We start from the raw sequence: 26,774 nt of genomic DNA, 5'->3' as shown, positions 1-26,774 counted from the left end.
ATATTAGATAATTGGAATGGTAAGAGCACCATTCGTACTAGATAATGAATGGGCCAATAAGCATAATTCTTTCCTTGTGAAGAATACTCCCATCTCACTTCTGTTTCTTTTCATTGCAGACTCGTTCTCATTTTACAAGACAAGGCATATACATATATGAATTAAATAGTCTCACAGTCTTGGAGAATATTGACACGCTGCCAAACATTGGTGAGGCTGGAATTAATACTGATGAGATTCCGTTCAATTAGTAGAGTTTGTGATAAGCACTACTTTTGTAATGGGTGCATGTCTAATTTTTATAAATTGTGTTCTTGCATATATAGCATTGTCAGTACTAAAAATAACAATGTAGAACCTCTCATTTTGATATCTTGTATTATCCATATGGTTATTTGGTAAACTTTCTTCACAGAGCTTTGTGCATTTTCCACTTCTTGGGATTATCCTGGTTGAATATATGTATCTTTTAATTTGTTAATGTTATTCGTGGCAAAAAGAAGATACCTTATGTCTTTAAGAAGCTATTTGTTAATGGTATTTGTTTTCTTTTAATTTAGTTGTAATTGTCACAGAATAATAAACAACATCTCAACATCTCAACCACAGCCTACAAAGTTAGTTAGCTGCCATTTCCGAACCAAAAAAGAAAACACAAGTGGTGTGCGGTCCCTGAACAAGGTTAGTTGGTTGTCTCACCAAGCAAGCTAATTTAGTCTCTTTGTTTAACTATTTTTCAAACAAATCTCTTTTAATAATGTTCATATTTAGTGATAATGATCCTTAATACGATAAATAAAAATTAAATAAGTTTCTATTGAGTTTTTATTTTCTATAAAATAAGAAGTAAGCTTGAGAATTAATGAGCCAATTGGAACCTTTACTTTTGTCCTAACCATGTGATTTGGTGTTGTGACTTTTTTTTAAAAAAAATATAAGGTGAGTAAAATTAATTTTCGACTATATATAATGTACTATTTGATTGTCTTATTACTTTTTGGGTTTGGACTTCCATTAATCAGTGAATTCTATATTTAACAAATTGAGTTGAATGGATAATCTAAGCTTGATTTTCCGCATCCATTATGGGTTTGTAAGTCACCATGTATATTAAACTTAGGCCCAATATTAAATAATGTAGAGTAAATAATAAATTGATCTTGAACTCTTAGACTAGACACTTTAATTTTTAATAAATTTTATTATTTTACAATTTTTTGAGATGAACTGAAATGGATTATTTTTTTTTATAAAGAAGACTAATTTATTTTATAATAATAATTTTTTATGCTTATATATTTTTAATTTATTCATTTTAATTAGGATATAAAATATCTATAGAAGGATCATGGACAATTCTAGAAATAGAAGATGGATGCAATGTGATAGAATTAGTGAAGAGTATCTAGAGGGATTAGAAAAGTTTTTAGACCATGCCTTTCATCATAGTAATGGAGAATCAATTGCTTGTCCCTGTAAGAAATGTGTGTTACACTATTTAGTGGATCGGACAATAGCTTATGATCACCTTGTGGTTAATGGTATTATGCCATCATATGACACTTGGTTTTGTCATGGGGAATTATTAAAATCACCTACTCCTATTGGAGAAACTAATTGTATAGAAGAAACTTTTAGGGGTGATGATATGGTAGGAATGATAGAGGATGTTTATAATGGCTTTACCCAGAGCATAGATAATGACCCTTCAGAAAGTGGTGATGAGGAGCCAAACTTGGAGGAGCCAAACTTTGGAGCCAAACATGCGTCAATAAATGAATCTCATCCAGAAGTGGAAATGTTTGACAAGTTACTAAAAGATGCAGATGAAGAATTATATCCTGGATGCAAGAAATTCAGCAAGCTTTCTTTTCTATTGCAACTTTACCATCTAAAGCAATTATTCAAATGGAGCAACGAGTCTTTTAATGCGTTGCTAGGATTATTAAAGGAAGTATTACCCGATGGTGAGAAGTTACCTAGTTCTTATTATAATACTAAAAAGATGGTTAAGGGATTGCGCTTGAAGTATGAAAGGATCCATGCTTGTCCCAATGATTGTATGCTTTTTAGGAATGAATTGGCTAATAAGAACATCAACGAATGCTCAGTTTGTGGAGCTTCTAGGTGGAAAAACAATAAGAAAAAAATTCCTGCTAAGGTTCTAAGGTATTTTCCCCTTAAGCCAAGGTTGCAGAGGCTGTTTATGTCTTCAAGAACTTCTAAATTGATGAGATGGCATCATGACGAACGCAATAAAGATGGGACTTTGCGACATCCTGCAGATTCTGAAGCGTGGAAAAGTTTTGACAATTCTCATGAAGAATTTTCTAAAGATCCTCGCAATGTTCGTTTAGGATTAGCTGCTGATGGATTTAATCCATATAGTAAAATGCAAAGTAAACATAGCACATGGCCAGTGATTTTAATGCCATATAATCTTCCACCATGGCTGTGTATGAAGCAAGAGTTTTTTATTTTGTCGTTACTCATTCCTGGACCAACAGCGCCTGGAAATAATATTGATGTTTTCTTGCAACCTTTGATAGAAGAGTTAAAGGAATTATGGGATGTTGGGGTGGAAACCTATGATGCCTTTGATAAGAAGACATTTAATATGAAAGCAGCGCTCATGTGGACAATAAATGATTTTCCAGCATATGGTAACTTATCTGGTTGGTGTACTTATGGTGAATTTGCTTGCCCTTCTTGCAATATAAACACTCATTCTATAAGGCTCACAAAAAGTCAAAAGTATTGCTACATGGGTCATCGACGCTTCTTGAAGTCTAATCATAAATATCGAAATGACGCAAGGTCTTTCGATGGGACTAAAGAATCAAGAGTTGCGCCTTGTCCAATATCAGGGTCATCAGTTTTGAATCAAACTAGAGGCATAAATTTTTTCCTTGGTAAGCTTGGTGAAGATGTTAGTGGGGTGATAAAAAATACATGGAGAAAGAGGAGCATTTTTTTCAATCTCCCTTATTGGAAAACAAATTTGGTGCGACATAACCTTGATGTGATGCACATAGAAAAAAATGTGTGTGATAACTTGATATATACACTGTTAGGTCTGGGTAAAAAGTCGAAAGATAACTTGAAGGCTCGGTTGGACTTGAAAGAGATGAATATAAGACCTAGCTTATGGCCTCAACAACGAGCTAATGGAAAGATATTTCTCCCTCCTTCTTATTTCTCAATGTCTTCTGCTGAAAAGAAGTTATTTTATGAAGTACTAGAAAATGTTAAGCTTCCACATGGCTATGCATCTAATGTCTCTCGTTGCATTCGGAAACAGAAAATATCAGGGCTAAAATCTCATGATTGCCATGTTATAATGCAAGAACTTCTTCCACTTGCTTTACGAGGAACAGTAGATAAAAAGATGAGCTTTGTTTTGATCGAATTGTGCACATTCTTTCGAGGGATATGCAGTAAAAATCTTGAAGTGGAAAAATTAACACTACTTGAGGAGAAGATTGCCTTAATATTGTGTGACATGGAGAAGCTGTTCCTCCCATCATTTTTTACAATTATGGTACATTTGGTTATTCATTTAGCAACTGAAGCTAAAATTGCAGGTCCGGTCCAATATCGCTGGATGTATCCAATAGAAAGGTACGGATAATTATATATATTAGATTTAAATTGCAGGTTCAGTCCATTTTCATATATAGTAGAATAATATTAACTTATGTTATAGGTATTTATGCACTTTAAAATCATATGTTCGAAATCAAGCATGTCCAGAAGGTTCTATAGCAGAGGGATATATTTCAAATGAGTGTTTGGCATTTTGCTCACTATATATGGAAGGTGGGGATTCAAGATCTTATTGGTCAACAAAAAATAAAATGGAGATTGAGCATGAGGCTGATCAAGAAGGATGCCTTTTTCCTTCTATTGGGAAGCCATTTGGCAAAGAAGAAGCATTTCTAATGGATGATAAAACATGGTTGCAAACCCATCGATATGTGCTCTTCAATTGTGCTTCTAAAGTGGTTGAAGATTATAGAAAGTAAGTGATCATCTAGCTCTCTTTATTGTTTACCATATATAACATTATTAGTGACATATATATGGATCACATGTACAGTGAACATATTAGTGAGATCAAGAGAACACATCGCAAGCGTCGCCTTTCTTCACATCAACTTGATCGCTTGCATTTTAATTCATTTCATGAATGGTTCAAGGATGAAGTAAGTAAAGGATTTAATTATTAGTTTTTGGTTAATATCATGTTACGTTCTCAAAAGTTTATAGCTTCTATATTATTTTCTGATTAGATTAACAAGTTGGATATCACATTTGGTACCCAAAGTGATATAAGAACCCTTTCACGAGGTCCAAGTTACATTGCAAGACGATTCAAAGGTTTTGATTTGAACAATGGGTATCGATTTCGAACAAAAAAGCATGAAGAGTCCAAGGCAACACAAAATTCTGGTGTCATGGTTGTCTCAAAGGTGATTAGCTATGCAAGTGCAAGTGACAATGCTCCCAAGTCGGGAAATATCAATTATTATGGAAGATTGACTGATATTATAGAGTTAAATTACTTTGAAGAATTTAAGGTTGTCTTGTTTAAATGTGAATGGGTTGACATAACCAAAGGTAGAGGAGTTAAGAAAGATGACTTGGGTTTCACACTAGTGAACTTTTCACGCTTAATACATACCGGTGATCAAGAGAGTGATGAACCTTTTGTATTTGCAAACCAAGCTCAACAAGTGATATTTGTGAAAGATCCTCATGATCATGAATGGTTTATCCCTAGGCTAATTAGTCCTCGAGACATATATAATATGGGAGAAAAGAAAATCATGCAGTTTGAGAAATTAATGCAAAATGATAATGGTGACTTAACTTTGTTAGAGGAAATTCGTCACTTTGAGGATGAGAATACTGATTGGGTTAGAAGTGGGGTTAATGGTATAGTAATTGATCATGGACATTCACCAAATCAAACTGATGACAATTCTGAGTAAGTTAGGTAATATTTTGAGAACTCTTACATTTTGCATTCTCATTTTCTGTATTTTTCTTATTTTTATTTATTAATTTTATATTTTTTTTATTTAGAGAGGTGTACCAAGTGATTTGCATTTTTCTGCACATGCTCGTTTGGGGAGGTGTTGGTACACGCATGGAGAAGCAGATGCAGCCCTTACTTTGATATATAGCTCTTACTTTGATGTTTTGAATTTTGACCTTTGAGTTTGAAGGATCTTTTATGTCTTAAGATTGGTTACTTATTCTGTTCATTAATGTTGACCTAGGGAGTTTATATGTTATTTTATCTTTTTCTTTTCTCCATCGTGAAATGACATTCATGTTAGTAAGAATCTGATTTCTCTGATAAAGCTGGTATAATATAATTTGATTCACTTTACCCTTGTCCTGCTATTACATGGAAGCTTTGGAAACTCAGGTTAGAATCCTTGGGTTCTGTTTTTTGATAATATTTTCTATTTTTTGTAATCTGTTTTTTATTTTGTTTTGTTAAATGTAAAGGTTTTATACTTTAATTTCTATTGACTTTGTAGGATATGGATGCATCAAAGAAGAACTATAAAAAGTCAAATATTGAAGGAAACAGTTTGGGAAATAATTTAGAGTCAAATAAAAAGGAGAAACATAAGAAGAGAAAGAGAAGGCATGAAATTGATGGAGAAGCTACAAGGAATTCAGAAGAAGAGGGCTTCACCAGTAGAAAAAAGAAGAGAAAGAGATTGCAAGAAATCAGTGCTTCAATGGCAAGCAAAAGACACAAATTTACTAAGGATAATGATCTTGAGAGTGCTGTCTCAAGTACAGATTTAAGAGTGCCTAAAAAGAGTCGTGTCAGATTTGTTGAAGAGGAAAATTATGCTGATGAAGTGCTGCCTTTTATGGAGCAACTATTGAATGATGAGGATTTGTCTCAAACTCCCAATATTTCTGATAGTATAAATTCTGAGCAAGATGAAGAATTAGGTGATATTATTATTGCTTCAAATATGATATTGTTATATTTTCATATTTCTTTTCACTGAATAATTGCATTTTTTTTGTTATGTCATCTAGAGGCAAAGAGGGTTAGAGGACCTACATTGTTGAAAAAAATTTGGAACATGCCTCGTGGAAAGACAATTGATGTGCAGTTTAATAACCGCAACCAAGCTATAAGAAAAGAAGGCAGAAAGCTTGCTAGTTTTCTTGGTATTCTAGCTAGAACTCCTTCAATAATGCCTTTAAACATAGATGACTGGAGATGTTATGATAAAGAGGAGAAAAACAAGTTGCTGAAAATTGTGAGGGTAAGAATTTATTATTCTTAATGGATTCTAATTTAATTTAATTTAATTCATTAAGATATTGCTTGAACATTTTGTAGAAGAAGTTTTCAATCCCAGTACGTGGTGAGGAATTTGTAAAAAGATCAATTGGGAAGAAATGGAAAGATTATAAATGTGACTTAAAGGGTATATATTTGGGACAGTACAAAACCAAAGATGTTTTATTGAAGAATAGACCGGAACGAATCCCAAGAGATCAATGGATTGGTCTTGTCTCATATTGGTTCTCTGATAAAGCAAAGGTACTTTGAAAGCCTTAACTAACATGTAAATATAAGATAAATATTATTACTGAATCTAATAAGGGTTGTCTTCCTTTGTTTTATTAGCATTTCCTTATTTTTTAATTCTAATTCTGCCATAACTGCAGCAAATTAATTAGGCCAAAGTAGATTCCGTGAACATGCATGGAGAAATAGAACTTACTATTTTACTGAAACTATATAGATATAGAAAATAGAAAAATAGAGAAATAATGGCACGTGTGTGTAGTAGTGTATTTTACTAATCCATAATGTGTTATGATAGAAACGTACCCAAGCAAATAGGATTAATAGGGCAAAGCAAAAAATGCCTCACACGGGAGGATCCAAAAGCATTGCAACTTTGATGGATGAACTGGTACTTATGCGTAATTTTTATTTCAGATATTTTATAAAACTGCACTGTTTTTTTTTTCTATAACCATTAGCAACGCAGCACAGTATATATTATATGAGAACACTGAAAATTTTTCTTTTTTGCACTTCTCTTTTGACTTTGTTATTTTGTTAGGCCAAGGATGGAATCGAACCTTCACGAGCAGAGATTTTTCTCAAAATTCATAAAAGGCGTAAGGATGGTAGACCATTGGATGAGGAGTCTGCAAAAGCAGTGGTAAAATTTATGAATTTGTATCTTCTTGTTGCTGTGATTGAAAAGTATAAAGGAACTAAATCATGAATTTAGTTCTAAAATAGAAACATACATGTATCCTCCTTTTTAGCTTCACTCAATTGTAACATTTAGTTTTTTCTATATAGGAACTAATTGAAGAGAAGTTGAATAATGGCGAGCTATCTAATGAAGAATCTATTAATGGTGTTGCTTGGGAAGGAGATATTTATTCTCAAGTATTGGGAAGTGATAGAAGTGGTTACGTACGTGGTTTAGGACTTGGTCCAACACCTTCTATATTGTGGGGTAATAAATCATCTTATGGTAAATTTGTTTCAGATGCTTTAGCCAATGAGGTTGCTCAAAAATTACAACAAGAAATAAAGGTGCTAAAGGAGAAACATGAAGAAGAAATGAAGTTGATGAAAGAAAATCAAAATAAAATGTTTGCTGAATTATCTTTTATGAGACAAGTTTTGTGTAAGCTTGTTTCAACAGGTTCATCTATGACTCAAAATTTCAATGAAAATTCTTTTATGCAGGTAATTTTTGAAATTTGAACTTTTTTTTTTGTGAGCTGTTTTTTTTTTTTTAATTTGACATTACTGCATTTATTAGGTTCCTGATGCTAATAGTGGTCATGAGTTAGCACCATCCAGCACTTAAAATCAGGTTCGATGCTAATAGTTATTTTTTTAAAAGATTATATCTTTATCTATTATTGTTTGAATCTAGCACTAATTAACTAATACCAACTGCTTATTAAGATATGCTGTTTCAGTATTTTGGCAACACATAAAAAAGGGGTCAATGATTTTTTAATTTTTAAAACATAGCTTAGTTGATTACTTCCTAGTTAAAACAGTAGCTTACTTATAATATTAGTTCCTAGCAAACATATGTTGTATTTTACCGAACATGAGTTCGTTTGATGCAAGGAAGATCTTCATAGTTATCCATTTGAAGTGGATATGTTGTTGAGAATAAGTATCACATTTTCTAAGGATTTCCATGCGTTAAAGGTTATGTAGTAGGTGCGAATTGATGAAATTTGGACAGGATGCTTTTTTTATCACTGTTTATATTTGGGTGTGAAGCTTGGTTTTATATATTTATTGATACGTGACTTAGTTTTGGTTTAAGAGTGCATGTTTTAGTGTGTTTTTGTATGAGTGGATTTCATTCAATTTCTCTAGTGCTACCCTGTTTTCGAGTGCTGTTGATATACTTACTATACTCAAGAGAATGTTTACTGTTTTCACTTTTGAAAGTCGAGTAGATCTAACTATTAGTTTACTTCACTCAGATATAATTCAATCATTGCTTCAGTTTTGAGTGTGCGCCCTCTTCCTATATATATATATATATTTCTTTTGACATTGTATGACTTGTTTTTCAAATTTAATTTATATTTGGATGGTATTTATAGTTTTATGAATTTTAAAATAAGTATTGGAACATTAACTGAACTGAAATTTCAATGTTATATATGCAGATGGTGTTATAGGAATTGGCATCACTATAACTGCTGTGGGACTCATAGTTGGTGGCTTTGTTGCACTGTTAGCCTAGAAGAATTAGCATATTTTGGCTTTTTTTTTATTTTTTGCAAAATGTATTAAAAGTCAATAAAATGACGAAGAAACCTCTATTATGTATTGATAAATACTGTTTTTAATACTCTAGTTTGTTAAAAAGAGCATTTTAATAGAAAGCTTGTTTTAAATTTTCTTGATCAAAATTCAAATGCAAATTATCATTATCATTATCATTATCATTATCATTATTATTATTATTATTATAAAAAAATTATAGGTTGTTAGTTCTAATAAAGTGAGTATAATTAAAAAAAAAGTCTTTAAGATTTTAGCGGCAATAGTAATGGCAGCTAAAAGTGAATAATATTATAATTTTAGAATTTTTTTAGCGGCCATATAAATTGCCGGTAACATGGATTTTAGCGGCAATAGTAATGGCAACTAAAAGTGAACAATGTTGCAATCTTAGAATTATTTTTAGTGGCCATATAAATTGCCAAGAAAATGGCCGCTAAAAGTTATATACTTTTTGCGGCCATTAAAATAGTCTTTACCGGCAAATGTTATAATGGCTACTAAAACCTTTTAGCGACGAAGCATAAGACGGCTAATGTCAAATTGCCGGTAAATGTATTAGCGGCTATTTTTATTGCCGCTAAAAGCAAAATAAATGGCCGCTAAAAGTGATTATTTTTGTAGTGTAGAATAATTTGTTGTTATTAAAATTGAATGCAATAGTTACAAATAGTTAGATTCTGTTTATAATTTTTATATGTAGATAAAACCTAATGTTATTTTGTGTCAAGTTTAATAACCATTAATTTTAAATATACTTAAAATTGGATTATTTTTACCATTAATTTATACTAAAATAACATGTTTTTGGTAATATTTTTTTATTAATCCAATTTAACAAATTTTGAATAATTAATTCTAGCAATAAATTCTAACAATTATTTAATTTAATATAAAAGATATTATATTAATAGGAATACAAATTATTTCTAATTATATTATATGTAATATTTTAATGTGATTATTAAAAAAATAGAATTATTATTTTTATTGTTCATCAATCTCAATTTTTTTATTTGATATGAAACTGATTTGTTACATATTTTTATTGTTAAATATTTGATAGCTTTATAATAATAATTTTCTTTTTAAATAATTTCTTTTACGTTCAATTAAAATTATAAAATATTAATTAAATTATTATTTATTGAATTTTTTATAATTCAAATTGCTTGAATTAAGTAAATCCATTCTATAATTGTTTATTCAACTATGCTATGTGTATAAAAAAATCAGTCACCAAATTATGTCATCCATATAGAATACATACATGTGAGAATATAAAATACATATTAAAAATGAATTTAACAATATATGTATGTATTTATGCATAAATACATGATAACCAATTATTTGTGTACACATAGTATTTTTTTTATTTTACTTTTATCATAATGATTTACTTCAACTCTTACTTAAATTTTATGTTTTTATTGATCGTTATTAGTATATTTTTTGGTTATTTTAATTATTATTCATTTGCATTGTAGATTTATGTAACATCTATTATTTGTAAAATTTAAACAAAAAATATATTATTCTTTTTTATTAGGTGTGGCAAAATTTTTCGAGACACGAAAATCATTGTAGGGATTGCTCGGAATTGATTTTTAAAGACGGAATTTTTTTCGCAGAGATAGAAATGGAGATAAATTTTTCCAAAGACAACTGTAGACTTGAGTGAGGATCCCCGTCATCTTCGGATTATTAGGTGAATTTATTTAATTATCCTTAAAATGTTATGATGTGTTATTTTACCTTTCTGAACATGATATTAAACTTTACTTAATTTATAATTTTGAAAAATATGTATTTGTAAGTTGTTTCAATATTTTTATGATTTTTTTTTTAATTTATTAGAATTTTTATAGAAATGATCAAAAAAAGATAGAGAATAGGGTTTTGTGAGAAACACAAGAGAATAAAAATGAGGATAATATTTTTTATGGCGAAAATTGATGACGAGGAAAGGAAGAAGGTCAAGGTTCAGGATCAAAGAGTTCGGAGACATCTTCACCTCGATCTCTACTCCTGTTCTGTTGACATCGGATCTAACTTTTGATATAAAATGTATGGTTACTTTATTTATTTTGTTACAAACTACATTGCCATTTTATTTTAACTAAAAATTTTACACACATGAAAGAGTTGTTAATATGCTATTTCTTTTCTACTTGAATTCACCACCACATGTTATATTATGGGTTGAAATAATAAATAATACTAACATATTTTATTTGAAAGAAAAATCTACTCAATTTAATGTATCCACATTGATAATTTGTTAATTTATTTAATAATTATATTTTTTAAATCATAAAATTCTTTTGATAAAATTAAAAGCTTAAAGTAAAATATAAAAGATCTAATTTTAATAAATATAATAAATAAATACTAAAATTAAATTTTAATTTAAAATAATTAAATATATTTATAATTTTTATTTTGAAAAATTAAATATCTAAAATAATTTTTTTTAAATTAAAAAAATAATTTATTCAAAATAATTAGTTATATGAACTAATTCATTTTATTGTGTCACCAAAAAAAATTCATTTTATTGTGAATATAAAAAAAATCAAAATTAAGTAATTTTTATGTAATTAAAAAATTTAATAGCTAAATTTTTAGTAATTTTAGATAATTAAAATAAATAAGTTAATTTATAAATAAAAATGACAAAAAATTTGTGAAAATAAATATTATAAAATTATAAAATATAATCTACTTTTATAATTGTATATATAATTTATAAAAATATTTAATAATATTTATAATTTAAATTAAATTTAATCTCTCCTTATAAAGCATGAAAAAATAAACTAGTAAATAATAATAATACGACTCTTTAATTCGTAGATGGTGACTGGTGCATGTACCAAGGACACCATGACACCCGTATCATAGACTATTTTAGCATCTTCTATAAACATGTTACATGTTTATTATTAGGGTTATGTATCCGTGTATAGGGGTGTTCAAAATCAATCCGAACTGAACAAAACCGATCAACCGAATCGAAAAAATCAAAAATTAAAAAAATCGAAAAAATTATGTTTTGCTATTTTTTTGTGGTTTGGTTCGGTTTTCGATTTTTCTACTAACAACTTGAACCGAACCGAACCGATCAAATAAAAAACCTTAAAAAACTATTAGACCATTACCCCACCCCACCCCCATCAGATAACCTAATCCCCTAACATTCCTAACTCCTAACCTAGTGCAGCCACACTCTCAAAGGAAAGAAGCCCCATTACCCCAACCCTCCCCCAACCCCGCCTCCCAACACCTCGCAGCCCCTCCTAATCCCTCCTCCCAGCCCCTCCCAACTCCTCCCAACCCTGCCTCCCAATGCCTTGCAGCCCCACCCAATCCCGCCGAACCAGCGCCTCCCAGCTCCTCCCATCAGCGTCTCCCAGCAGCGCCGAATCAGCCACCCAACAGCGACATTCAGCCCCTCCCAGCACCGCGAACCAGCAAACCCAACTCCTCACTAGCCACCCAGAAGCAACGTGTATTTTTGTTTGAATAATTTCTATTCTAACTTTTATGTTCAGTGTATTTTTGTTTGAATTTCTGGTAATGGTTAATAATTTTATTTTGTTTGAATTTATGCTTTTGTTTGAATAATTTCTGTTCTAACTTCAAAGTATTTGTAATTGCTATTAATTTTGTTTTGTTGTTCAATGTATAATTTTAGTGTATATTTGTTACTGATTGTTCTTCGTTGTTTAATTTATTTCTTGTTGATTTACTGAAATTACTTCTGATTATTGTTCATTGTTTATTTTATTTGTTGTTGATTTACTGAAATTGCTTTGATTGTTGTTCTGTTGTTAACTATTCATTATTCAATGTATTGTTCAGTGTTCAAGCTTAGATGATGTCCTTAACATAGAAAGCTCTTCCCTAAGCCTCATGTTTTGTTTTTTTTTTTCTGATTCTATTTGTTTTTATCCTAGTTCAGTCTTATTGATTCTAATTTGTAGTGAACACTTGGTTGGCTTGTTTTTGATTCTGTGGTTGAGTTGTTGATTTTGATTTTGTTTTTTAATTTAGAACTTTTTGTTCTGTTTTGATTTAGGGTAATTTGACTTAGGGTTGATTCTGAACTTTTTGTTTACTCAATGATAATACAGGAAAGGAGAAGGTGAAAGAGGAAGAATTTGTGAAATTGGTGCACCACATGAAAATTTTTGAAATTAGTTTGGTTGTATTTTTTATTCATTTTGGTTCTATTTCTGATTCAGTCCCTTTTTGCTTTTCTTTTTGCTTCTTGATTTTTCTAAGTCAGGTTAATTATCTAATTTGAATGTGATTTGGTGTTCTAATTTATGTTGTTTTAATTTTTGAAAGACAGAGTTTTAAATCACCTGATATATATACATGGTAATATCGTATAGAAGTAGTGATTGATTGATAATAGTTGTTGCTTTCCACCACCCTTATTCTTATTGCTATGATTTAGTCAATTTCTTTACAGCTTAAGTTTTGCATACTATGATTCATATGTTTGTATTATGGCTTAATTTTGTTAGGTAAAGATGGATATAATTTTTTACATTTTTCTAATGTTTGAAAAACCGAACAAACCGAACCGAACCAAACAATTCATATGGTTTTGGTAAAAAAATCGAACCAAATCGAACCGCAGTTTAATTGAACGATCGGATCGGATGACTTTTCTCTATAAAACCGAACCAAACTGCACTGCGAATTCATAGATGGTGAATGATGCATGTACCATGGACACCGTGACACCCGTATCATAGACTATTTTAGTATCTTCTATAAACATGTTACATGTTTATTATTAGGGTTATGTACCGTGTAACAAAAAAAAAATACTATTTTTAAATATTTATGTCTAAAATGCTTTTAAATATTTTTTACGAATATATTTAATTTATATAACACAAGTTTGTATGTTTTTTTGGTATTTATATGAATATTAAATAATGATATAAAATAAAAAAATTCACAAGGTATTTAAATTTTTTTTAAAAAATATAGTACAATAAATAAATATTTTAACTTTATTTATAAAAAATACAAGTGCACATTTCATTTGTAAACAAGTAAACAACCAATACTTTAATTTCTAAAGTGTTGCATTGATATTTTTAATAACATCGTATCTATAAAAAAGTTAAAAAAAATAAAAAAATTGACAAAAAATATTTTATATATGGAAAGGAAATGAGCATTTTTCTTTAACATTGGGGTTGGAGGTGCTTTGCAAAAATGTGGAGTATCAGAAAACACAGTTTTAACACACAATAAACGTGTTAACTTTTTAAAAAATTGCTTCAGCTTTTGCAGAAATTCGAAACAAAGATGCGCAGAGATTCGCCACTTGTCGAGCCACCATGCACCAGGCAACCAGTGTGTTGACTGTGCAAGGATTCCTTGCTTGTTTCCCATGTCCCCGTCGTAGAAATTCCAAGCCACGTTTCGAGCATGTAGCCAACACGAAACCCGCGTGTTGCAGTAGCAGAGATTCCAGAGCCATGCGTCACGCCACGTGTCGCTTCCCTAGCACCACAGAAGTTGCGTGTTGCCCACTTGGCAGAGCGGTCTCCATGCACGCGACATCATACTTCGGGAAGGCAAAAAATTGGGTTCGTTGAAGGCTTTAAAAAGGTGGTGGGGTGTTCATTCTCTGCATGAAAGGAGGATTTGGTGAGAGGGTTGAGAGGGTTTATGGGTGGAGGATTTTGATAGTTATTGAGAGGAAAGAGAGTGATATTTTCTGAGATTGAGAGCGAGATTAATTATTGTGTTAATTGAAAAAATGGTACGTGATTATACGTCTCCAGAAGATCACATTGTTAGTTATTTGGGACAGCCTAATTATGTAAGTTTAATATTTTTGTTAATTTAAAATTTTGTATTTAAGTTGTATTATTATTAGTGTAATTATTTTGGATTAATATTGTTATTAGCCGTTTTATTATGATGTTATTATTAATAAAAAATAATATGATTAATCGAAAATAATATAGAATTTTGTATTTAAATTGTATTATTATTAGTGTAATTATTTGATTAATATTATTATTAGCATTTGAAGTAATTTAATAAATTTAGAAAATTTTTTTATTGAAGTTATTTAATAAGATAAATTTGTCAATTTTTTTATTGGATATTCTATTATGATGTTATTATTAATCGAAAATTCTATTGTTAATCCGAAATAATTTAGAATTTTGTATTTAAATTGTATTATTATTAGTGTAATTATTTGCATAAATATTATTATGAGCAGTTGTAGTGAATTGATAAGGTATTTTCGAAATCAATGTTAAGTTATTTTTTTTCGAAATTAATGTTAGGCTATTTTTTTTTCTATTTTTGTGTTCTTAGTATGTTGTTATTATTTTATTATTTATTTAATTAATGTTATTTTTACTTTATGTTATGTTTGAATTAATAAAATGACTTTATTAATGAAATTAATAAACAAGATGAATGTGAGTATAATAATTTTTCTGTAAGTATTATTTATTTTATTTTCTGTTTTTAATTTATTTTTTTGCTATTTATTAAATTAATTTCTTTTGTGGTTGAACTTTACTAGGCTAATAAGAATCTTCTGCTCCGTAAGCTTAATCAGCCAGAGACGTGGCATCCGGATATTAAACAAGCCTTACGAACCACCAGATTCTACCAGCTCTCGAGAGTTGGAGTGATCAGAGGGCATTCCGCGATGCTAGCTACTCTTGTTGAAAGGTGGCGGCCGGAGACACATACATTTGTAATGCCAGTAGGTGAGGTTACAGTGACACTTGAGGACGTGTTATACATATTCAGCCTACCGATTGACAGAGAGATTGTGACTGGTTGGACCGATAGCAGTCACGACTTCTTGGTCACCAAGAGCCTCGCGATATTCGGCAGCGAACCCCAAGTGAGCAGTTCCTCCAAGAGCTATATAAATCTTTCATGGGTCCGCCATATTAGAGACACACACCCTTTGGACACATGGGAGTCTGTTATAAGCTATGTTAGGTATCACATCTTCTGTCTGCTGGTACCACCCCCTTCGTGGATAAGTCGACGACATATGCCCATGCAAAGTATCTACCATTGCTACAGAATTTTGATCAGATCGGCAGTTACAGTTGGGGGTCAACTTCTCTTGCGCACCTTTACAGGTCACTGTATCGTGCATCATGGTATGATTTTAAGGAGATAGATGGCCCACTTGATTTGTTGTTTGCTTGGGCGTGGGAGCGTATGCCGTGGCTAGCGCCCATTCCCCGACACCAGCTTGGGTCAGCTGAGATACTAGTGGCATGCAGGTAACCGTAATTATTTTATTGGAATTTGACTTATATGTTATTTATGGTTTACAATCAAGATGTAATTCAAACTATGTGAATAATGTTCTGTGTTGCAGATGGAGTCATCATCCATGGACCCGAAAACGGATGGCTATGACTCAGGAGTCTATTAGGCACGCAATTGGCTTTATGGAAGGGGTGAGTATGGGTTTTGAGATTTTCTGTTATAATTTACGATATTATTAATAATCTAATGCCCCTCGAAATATTTTGCAGTTTGTCTGGAGGCCGTATGTCGGCATCATCATTCCTGCCGAACTACACGTACACCTTAATGTCTGTGACACGGTGGGGCCATTAGTGTCATTTGAGTGTGTCGAATGGCTTTCTGCAGACCGAGTGGTGCGCCAGTACGGATATGCACAGTCCCCCCTCTGGCATCATAAGCCATATCAGTTATCGACTTCTGCTTTGCTAGCCAAGCCTTCCAGTAACTAATAGTGTAGTTGAATCTTGCCTGGACCTCCGCAATTATAGATTTGACCTTTATAGATGGGTTAGATTCAACCAATGGCTTCATAGCCTCAGCAATTGTGTCCGGGTCTAACTTGGAGTGATCCTGTGAGATCGTTCCCATGGAACACATGTGCCTCCTGTTGTATCTCCGAATCTCTCAACATGCTTTCTTTTGTATCAAGCTGGTTTGGATAAGCTAGTCGCACCGACGTCCATAAGTCTTGCACTTTGCATAGAATGTCTGTGACTCGGATTCATAAACAACGTTATCGATTCCTCTGGAGATAGTATAACTCTGAATTGCCGCAACGACTGATTTTCTTGAAGCGTATTCCATTCTGATTCTAAACTCTCCAACCTCAGAATCAGCAACACCTACAAGAAAACAAATTTGTCGCTCATCGATCCGCTAAAAGAAAATCAAGTAAACATACTACCCACTGCTCACGTACCTATGTTTGCATATTCGGGAAATTCTGGTGTATGCATGGCGTCAAGATCTAAGCTACGCATAAAAGGTGGAATGTCCATCAGTTGACAAACTGTGGCTAGAGCCACTAAAGTTTCTGGCACTGCCTCAACTCCCCCATCGCAGTCCTTGTCCTCATCACCGGCTTCGTAAGTAGCTTTGAACTCCTCATCGCTATCATTGTTCATTCCCAAGTATGCCTCAACTCTGTCATCTTGCACATCTGTATCATGTTGAACCTCATCTGCAGCTATATGCTCAAACTCAACGTATAACTCAATCCTCGAGTGTTGCACCTGAGTTTGATGGTGAATATGAAACATCCGTTGAATACTTGTTTCGTTGACGATTGGCATAACCTCAAACTGTATTAGGCCGCCAAATATGACAACCAGACTCCTGTAAAGAATGTTCACCCTCTTTAAAGTATCATCCTCTATGCTTTGACAGAACCCGTACTGTAGTTCCACGAACGTTATAGTGCACGGAACCACAAAAGAAAACATATTCTCGCACGCAAAGCTCACTCCTTTATACGTATTTCGTATGACCTCACCGTTGTGGTAAACCGCTATATTTGCGGTGCCCTCCATCGTAGTGACCTTGGAGGAAAAAACTTCTCTCACAATGAAGCAAAATGGTTACGAGCTTTGATTTTTATAGGCAGAGGACACAGCTCGCATGTCACATGTTGCAATGCCATCCAACTAGCGTCTGCCACGTGTACAGCACGCAGGTTGCATGTTGCATACCATTGGTGACACGTATGAATCATGCATCATGCGTGTTGAAGGGATTGGCGACACGTGGCAACACGCACCATCCGTGTTGCATAAGATTTGGACATGTGTCCAACTCGTTGCCTGCGTGCTGAGTCAACACGTTACTTGCGTGTTGTGCTTGCACTAGTACAACATCCACCCACCTGTATATACACCAAAAATCTCCATTTCCAGGTAAAGCTCACCTCTAAATTCCATATTAAAATTATTTAGCCAAAAATTGATGTAAATAAAAATTCAAATATTTTTTATTTAATATATACATTAAACTTAAAGTTAGAACATAATTTAATTACTAATCATGATAATTATTATTTATAAGTAAGAATATAAGAATTTGATTTAAAAAGTTATGTAATTTTGAAGGTTAAGATTTATGGGACTTATAAATAGATAAGATTAATCTATTTTAAAATTAGAAAATAAATTTTCTTTGAATTTGTATTTATATATTGACTTTCTTTTCTTTTTTAATTTAATTTGTGCTGATTTTATCTTATTATTTTGAAAGGTTTTAATAAAAACCAAATTTTGAACTTTTCTATTATTGAAATTTTGATATTATATCACAAAATCACATTTCACCAAAAATTTAAGTTTGAAACAATCTTAAAAGTTATAGAGAAAATAGAATGCTAAAGTTGTAGTTTCTTAAAAAAGAAGACAATAAATGAAAAATGAAAATATAGAATTTGAGACTGCAAAGTAAGTGCCATTCACAACTAAAGAAAGAGCAATATTTATAGGTAGTGAATAAACAAGAGAAGCTCAAGAAAGATGAAGGATAAATTTTCAACCCCTCTAACTACCTATAACAGAAATTGTACACTTATAACACAACTAACTAAAGTGATAGTTTGTTTTCCATTATATCTATCCCCCTCAAACATAAGAGAGGTTTTGGAACCACTTTGAGTTTGCATCCCAATCTTTTAAAAGAAGCTATATTCAATGATTTTGTTAGAATATCAGGATCTATTCCTAGTATATGTACTCTATTGAGCTGTTTTTTTTTTATATTTTGTTTTGACTGCATGTCTAATTGAGATTGTTTGGTCTTTCCATACAATACTGAATTTGTTATCAATATTATAGTATTCATAGTATCAAACAAGATTATAGGTGCTATATGCAGATTAATCTTTAGTTCTTGGAGAAAATTCTGCAGTTACACAAACTTAGCTTCATACATAGCCAAACTTCTGAATTCTACTTCTGTAGAGAATCTAAAGATTGTGATTTGTTTGCTGTAGCACCAAAAAATTAGATTAGTGTCAAAGAATATACAAAAACCAGATAAAAGGTTTCAATCTTTAAAATTAGCAGCCTAGTCCACACTAAAAAATCCATAAAGCTATAATCATCACACTTATTGAAGAGTCAACCAAAATTCTTAGTTTCTTGCAAGTATTTAACAATATGTTTTATAACTTTCCAACGAGATAATAAAAGATGCTGTATGAATTGACTGATTTTGCCTACACCAAAATTATATACATTTTGGACCCAAAACAATTTACACTTACTTAGATCAAACATTACTCAAACACAATAATATTTTATAACATCTAAAAACACATTATAGAAATGAATATATTGATAGACTTTTTAATTTTTTATTCATTTTTTATTAAATAATAATAATAGTAATAATATTTAAACATAAAAACTACTTAAGATGGTCAATATATTATTCAAAAAAACTTCAGCTTCAAATCTTAGAAATAACAAACATAAGTATATGGGACAATTTGAAATAAAATCGTATATCAAGTCCCATCCGAAAAAATATAAAGTTCACACAGTAGATATACTCAGAGTTGTTACAGAATTAGTTTAACGAAACTCAATAACGACTAATTATGTTTTAGTTTCTTCTCGATTCTTGTCTTTGTGTATATAGGAAGTGATCTGATATGAGGTATATATATATATATATATATATACATATTATTAACAAATTTGTACTCAATGGAACCAAGGGTAAAAGCTAAAAAAAAGAATGTGGTTGGCAATGTGCACTCCTTATAACCATTGGGTCTAATTATTAAGCTTTTGAATGTTTTTTCTTCCTTATATTGATTTGTAATTTTTATTTTCTATTTATTTTAATATTTTTTTAATTGTTGTTTTGTTAATATTTGTCTTATAATATTATTTTCTGTCAAGATTTGTAAAAATGTCTAAAAGATCATGGTATAACATTATACAAGAACCCCAAAAAGATGTCAGAATTAATGCCGAAGAGAATATTATGGTGAGTGATCGTTGTTAACATTTTTCCACATAAGCTTATGTTAAAATTATGTAGCCTTTAATTATATCATTGAGCCATTTTGTAACTTTTTCGTGGAAAATTATTAGTTTGTGAATTCAATTATAATTCTAAATTAGTTCTTTTTGTTCAATATCATTCTAAATTATTTTATCTTGCCTTAAGGTTGGAATAATACCTAAAAGAGCTCAGATATCACGTGAGCAACCACGTGATAGAGCTCCTCCATTTTCGTCCTCAGCTAATATAGTGCTCCAACATCTCGTATTAATGAACCAATTCGTGCACCGCGCAATGATAGACGCCTTGCGCTGTCAAGTACAAGTGATGACCCTCAAACTCGCACAAAACACACAGAGACTTGACATCGCGATGAAGTGGCCGATAACCTTCAGAGGTTGAAGATTACGACCCGGAGGCGGATGAAGTTGAGTCGTTTGATGACCACATTGACGACTTGTTTGCTGCCCAAGAAGTCGAAGGTCGAAACAACGACAACAAACAAAGATACAGATGGAAAGTTATTGTCATTGGCAAACTTTTTTCCTGCTATTTTTGTTAATATTTATTTTTAAAGTCCTTTATTTCTATTTTTCTTTTGTGCAACGATTATCTTACAATTTTTTTTATATATTTCTTAGAGGATGGCATCACAAAAGGGTCTAAACTGAGCATCAAGGAGGCTATAGCACTTCCTCCAAATACAAAGATCATACTCCTTTTTAATAAATAGTTGCAACCAATTGGTCAAACAACTGGATTATTAAGTAGTTTCTTAGGGAGTTTGGGTGCTGACTATTCCCAGTTTTTCATCTGTGAAGAGAGTTGGAAGAACGTGAACAACGCTAATAAGGAACATGCATACAACATACATCTTATATTCTTATACTTTTTCATTTTAAAGTACCCTTTTTTTGTTGTTGATATTCTTTACATTATCATAGTCTTATGTTTGTTGATTGGTTTTGGTTACTGGTAATGGCAAATAATTGTAGCAGGTCTTTCATTATGAGGACGACGCTGGAGGAAAAATAAAGCAGAAAATTATGCAAAGGATAGAAAAGAACTGGAAGGATACAAGACACAACTTGTATCATAATTTTTACAATAAAACAAAGACTCTTGAGGAAAATGTAAAGCAATGCCCATCAGAAATAGAAGAAAATCACTGAAAATGGTTCCTTGAATATCGCTTGAAGGAAGAAACAAAGGTAACAAATGGTATTTTGTATTATTTCTCCTAAAACATATGTATGTCTACGTAAAAGTCTCTTTAAATTTTATAATATTCAGCCCAGTCTCACTTGTGTTAGTTTCTTTATTTGTTCATAGAAAAAGTATAAACAAAATGCTTTAAATCGTTTGAAGCAAATTTACATTTGGGAGCTCCAAAATATTGGCAAGACGAAAAGACGAAGAGATAATAAATAATTATTTGCTTTAAGATTTTGCTTCATTTTCGTAAATATAGTGTTGTTATTTATATGATTATGTCAACATCAATGTTATAGGAGAACGTACGAGGAAATCCCATTAGTAGAGGAGAGTTGTGGACCATGATTCATAAAAAAATGGCTCGTATATCCATGTCAATGTGCGTGTTGTTGGTATAAGTAATGTTTTAAAATTTTCACCTTTTCTTACTGTATTATCATGCTAATTTTAAATCATTATAACCCAAATTCTGGTATATCTGTAGGAAGCAATTGCGAATAATGAGAGTCAAGATGAATTCTCCAAGCAGCTTTCATAAAATAATTCGCTTGTACAAATACTTGAAAAGGAGTACCTAGGACGAGTTCGTGCCTTAGGTGTTGCACCATGTCGTCCCACCCAAGTTTTTGGTAACAGTACTACACAACAGTCGGATTTTTGTGTGCAAATTGAAGAGTATCAAAGGACAATTGCAGAATTAAAGGTTGAGATAGTAGAAGAGAAGGCAAAGAGACAAACGATGAACAATCTTTTGAGATATCTAATCCGACAACAAGGAGACAATTTGCCACTTGAGGTTGCTGCAGAGCTGGATTCTTTGGGGAGTACACTGACTTCATCGCGCGCAAGGCCATCTTCTTTTGGCAATCATGATCTCCAACAAAAATAATGAGTTTAAGTCAACTAAAATAGATACTATTGAATTTAATTTGTTTTAGTGTTTAATGTTTATTTTTCTAACATTACCTCATTTTAATTTATAAAGAATGATGCACTTATGACAATTTTATTATATATATTATTTTTGCGTATATATATTTATGTTCTTTATGGTATTTTGTTTTTCTATTTGATTAAAAGTTTTTTATTTTAATTACGTTCTAATAAATTAAAGTAAAAAAAATAGACAAAATAAAAGAGGCAAAATAATAAAAAAGAAATTGGAAAATTGAATTTGGCGGCGGTTTATAACCGCCGCAAAATATATGTCATTTTTAGTTTTTTATGTACGTGTTATTTAGCAGCAGTCACAAACCGTCGCTAAAATGAAAGGCATTTTTGTTACCAACTATGCTAACGGGTAAAACCAACGCAAAATTGAACGCTAATTTCGCAGCGATTATTCCAATGATTAACAGAAACCGCTACTAACTATTTACCCACGACCTATTTTGGAGCGGTTACTTAACCGCCGCTAACTACCGGAAGTGTTGTAGTGGAAACTATAATATAAGATAAAAAAGTTACATTACCAATTAACCTATAATATATATTAAAGTGAAATCAATCACCAATATATTTGTATATAACTACATGTCATATTTAGTTTATTTTTAATGTATATTTATATTTTAATATATGTTTTATACTAGTGGCTAATATTAGTGTACACCTAATATATTTAATAATATTAAAAATATAACTAACCATATACCTCATCCTATCAGTATAAACTTTTAAGAGAAATAATTTTATGATATGGTATAAAAAATTTTATATCTAAAAAGTGTAGAATTTGATATTTGGTGAACTCTAAAAAAAATATCAATATAAGACAAATAAAAAAAACACACAAAAATAATTAAAATTAAAATTTTTACTAATAATAATTGTCTTAAATTAATATTTCAGATTTGCTTATTGAATTTAAGCATATTTGGTGAAAGGATGAATTGAATGAGAGTCAATTGAAAATTCCACATCTACAATCCAAAACACAATACCAAACTGAACATGGTATTTTATTTAAAGTATTATTTTTATCCACAACATTTGGGATAAGTTTCAAAATTATCCCTAACGTTTAAAACGTTCTATTTATATCTCTAACATTTCTAACTTGTATCAATATTATCCTACCATCAAATTGATTAATATTTTGGTAATGCTGTTACACACCTGGAGGGTAGTATCCACTATGGCAGAGCTTTGTTGGTAACTATTACTGAATAAAAAAGAAATTAAATAAATAAACGCAAAAATAGGCTTTCTCTCCAAATCCTAATTGCAAAACGTGTTATTGTCGTTGCTGCTACCCCTTCTCTCAAGTTACATATCCTCTCCTTGATTTTAATGGAGCCTAAAGAATGCTAATTTGAAACGAGGCGAAGCAGCAAATATATCTTTTGTAATCTAACAATAGAACTTACAGGAAGGTAATCGCTCTTCAGGCAACAGAACAAATAAGAAGAAGAATCTGGGTTTTAAAATCAACCAACCTGAGAGTTGGGGTTGACACAAAAACCTAGAGTTATGCACGCAAAACTTCAGAAGAATGAGCCAGGAATCCGAGGAGAGGAGAGGAAAAGGAGAGATCTTTGCAGAACTGAACGACGGACGTTTAGCACGGTAGCAGTAGTAGCGACAGTCAAAGATATCAGCAGAATCAGAAAATACGGCAACGACTGGCATAGTGAGCTGTAGTGGAGATGGCGGAGGCTAGGCGTGCTACACCAACAACTGGCATGGTGAGCTGTAGTCTAACATAGCGTCATCATGCTCTCTCCTTTGTGAGGAGTAGAAAGCAGCAGTGAAGCCAGCAGAGTCTTCAAGTGTGGAAGCGGATTGGAAGTATTCAAGATAATGAAAAGGTAATTTAGTTACTTCGATTTTATCTTTTCCTTTTTTTTTTGTGTGTGCAGTTTTTGGCACCTAATAATTAATTTGATAACTTTTTATAAAATATTTAATCAATCTAAATATCAATAATCAAACTTAAATTGGATTTGTGTGTGTGTGTTTTTTTTTTTTTAAATTAGAAAGGATATGTTTAGTTAGTGTTTTTTCTTTTAAAATTCGCTTTGATTTTGACAATTATAGTTGAAAGATTTTTTTACTAGTAATATTATCATAAAGAGTCAAATTTGTGATTATATGAATGATGAATATTTTTTTTAATGACTATTTAGCAGCATATACAATTTGAGAAATTATGCTCTTTTTAAGTGAATGAACAAAATGATAAAATAAAAAAATTTTAAATTTAATTTAAATCAAAATAACAAATTCGTACGTTATGAAAATTATAAATTCAATAGGGATTGAGATTTTTTTTCCTTTAAAAGATATTTTTTTAAATGAAGGTGTTTAATTGAATTGACAATAAATTACCTTATATTTTTTAAAATATAAAACAAAAACTACATAAATTTTAAATATTATTTTATCGTTTTAGATTATTAAATTCTATTTAATAGATATATTATTTAAATAATTTGAGAATGAATTATATTTTATAATAATAAAAAACTTTTATTATAATACATGTATAATGCTTATTATATTTCAATTAAGTAAATATTTTGATTAAATAAGTATTAATTATAAATGTTTAGTTAATTATGAATAAATTAAAACCAAATTTTATAAACAAAAATAATAGTGGCGTGCAAAGCAAAAACCACATCTTTTTTATTTTACTTATATATAATTTGTGAAAGAAATTTATTAGAAATTAATATTTTTTAATATTAACCAATATTTTAAGTTGATGTTTTATTTTTATATTATTAAAATTTAAAATTTAAAAATTATTTTTTAATATTTATCAAAAGTTAATAAAAAAATAATAAATTTTATTGGTGGTGTCTATTGTTCGTAGTGAAATATTGTATCGAATCATACATTATTGATTGTTAACAATTGGACCAGATATATACCAGCGAATGTAGTCCAAAAAAGAAAAAGAAAAAAAAAATATACCTGAATGTTATGTAAGTCGGTATAATAATAAGAAAATAATTCTAGATTTTTTAGCATATCTCTTTAAACAATAATTTTTTTGAGTTTTATTTAAATTTTTGTATAGACTTTCTTTTTATTATTCATTTTGTGCTATTTTTTTTAGAGGGAAATAATAAAGATCGAAATCTAGATCTTTTTTATTATAAAAATTCTGATATCGTGTCATGAAATTATTTTTTTTAAAAGGTTAAACTAATACAAAAAAAATTATATCTCTAACAAAAATTACTATATACAAAGATCAAATTTTAGACATCTTAATTATAAAATTTTTTAATATCGTATTATAAAATTATTTATTCTAAAATTTAAACCGTTAATAGAAATAAAAGAATGATATATATCTAACGATTTGTCCATTATATTAATCAACGATGAAAAGCCCCTTTTAATATAATCAATTTCGTTCATCATCCCAATCAATTTGAGTAACTTCTAAATTCTCAATACACTCTCACTTGTTGCCCATAGAACAACAAGATAAACATGTAAGAATTTCTTGTATTGGGATTCTATTGATAATTTTTGCCTTTTTTAATACAGATTGAATATTTAGATCTAATTATAATATTTATTTAATATGTTTATGAAGTAATTGGATGATCTACTTTAGATTTTAAATCTCATTATGTATTATATATATATTGGGTCTTATTAGTATACTATCACATTAGTATAAATAATAAGATAAGATAATAGATAAAAGGAAAAGTATAGGGTACCAATATATTATCTGTTAACTTCTGTCAATTCTTATTTATAATTGTATTTCATGAAAGTGTGTTCATCGATGTGTCTAATAATTAATATATATATTTTAAATATATATATAAAGAGACACATCTAGAAAATATATCTATAAAGACACTTCTATTAAACACAGTTATAAAAAAGATATTTTTATTAGACACATCCACGAACACACTTCCATAAAACACAATTATAAATAAGAGTTGGCAGAAGTTGATAGATATGTTGTTGGTAACGTAGCGGAACCGTAGATAAAAACATTCATAATCTAAGTCTAAAATATAAAAATTAAGAGGCTAAAAAAAATTAAGAGAGGACTAAAGTACAAAAATAAAAAATTTCACATGTAAAATTATTAATTTGGGAAGGTCATTAACACCCCCGCTCCTCCCCCCAAAAATATAAAAATAAAAAATTTCATATGAAAAATTATACAACCGCCGTCTTCTTCCTTGCGTGAAACATGTGGGAATTAAGAGGTGAATCATTGGCTCTGGGGTGACTTGTAATTTCAATTGTTAATTGACATGTATGTGCAAGAGCAACAATAATTTTTGCTAAGAAGAAATCTTATCCATATGATGTGATCGGACACCATGCATTGCAACAAAACAGTACCAATATATCACTTATATAATTAATAATAAATTTTGTTGATTTATATTATAATAATATTTTATATACT

At 30.5% G+C, this 26,774-nt stretch overlaps 2 protein-coding genes across 2 annotated transcripts; both read left to right on the top strand.

The window, feature by feature from the left end:
* The first annotated feature begins 1,348 nt into the window (after positions 1-1,348).
* On the top strand, positions 1,349-4,994 carry LOC148546719 (uncharacterized). Its single transcript, XM_088498183.1, has 4 exons — positions 1,349-3,621; positions 3,707-4,021; positions 4,100-4,205; positions 4,293-4,994. Exons 1-4 carry the CDS (start codon positions 1,349-1,351, stop codon positions 4,992-4,994), a joined length of 3,396 nt encoding a protein of 1,131 aa, XP_088354309.1.
* A 422-nt stretch (positions 4,995-5,416) lies between these two features.
* Positions 5,417-7,886, top strand: LOC107618295 (uncharacterized). The gene is made up of 8 exons (XM_088497943.1): positions 5,417-5,437; positions 5,553-5,982; positions 6,073-6,305; positions 6,383-6,586; positions 6,873-6,965; positions 7,119-7,220; positions 7,367-7,762; positions 7,839-7,886. The coding sequence occupies exons 1-8, from the start codon at positions 5,417-5,419 to the stop codon at positions 7,884-7,886; spliced, it is 1,527 nt and encodes a 508-aa protein (XP_088354069.1).
* Positions 7,887-26,774: the final 18,888 nt, after the last annotated feature.

The sequence above is a fragment of the Arachis ipaensis genome, chromosome B9, assembly GCF_059453495.1.
Source record: "Arachis ipaensis isolate K30076 ecotype BB chromosome B9, ASM5945349v1, whole genome shotgun sequence".
NCBI lineage: Eukaryota > Viridiplantae > Streptophyta > Magnoliopsida > Fabales > Fabaceae > Arachis > Arachis ipaensis.
This window is presented reverse-complemented; position numbering and strand designations above follow the sequence as displayed.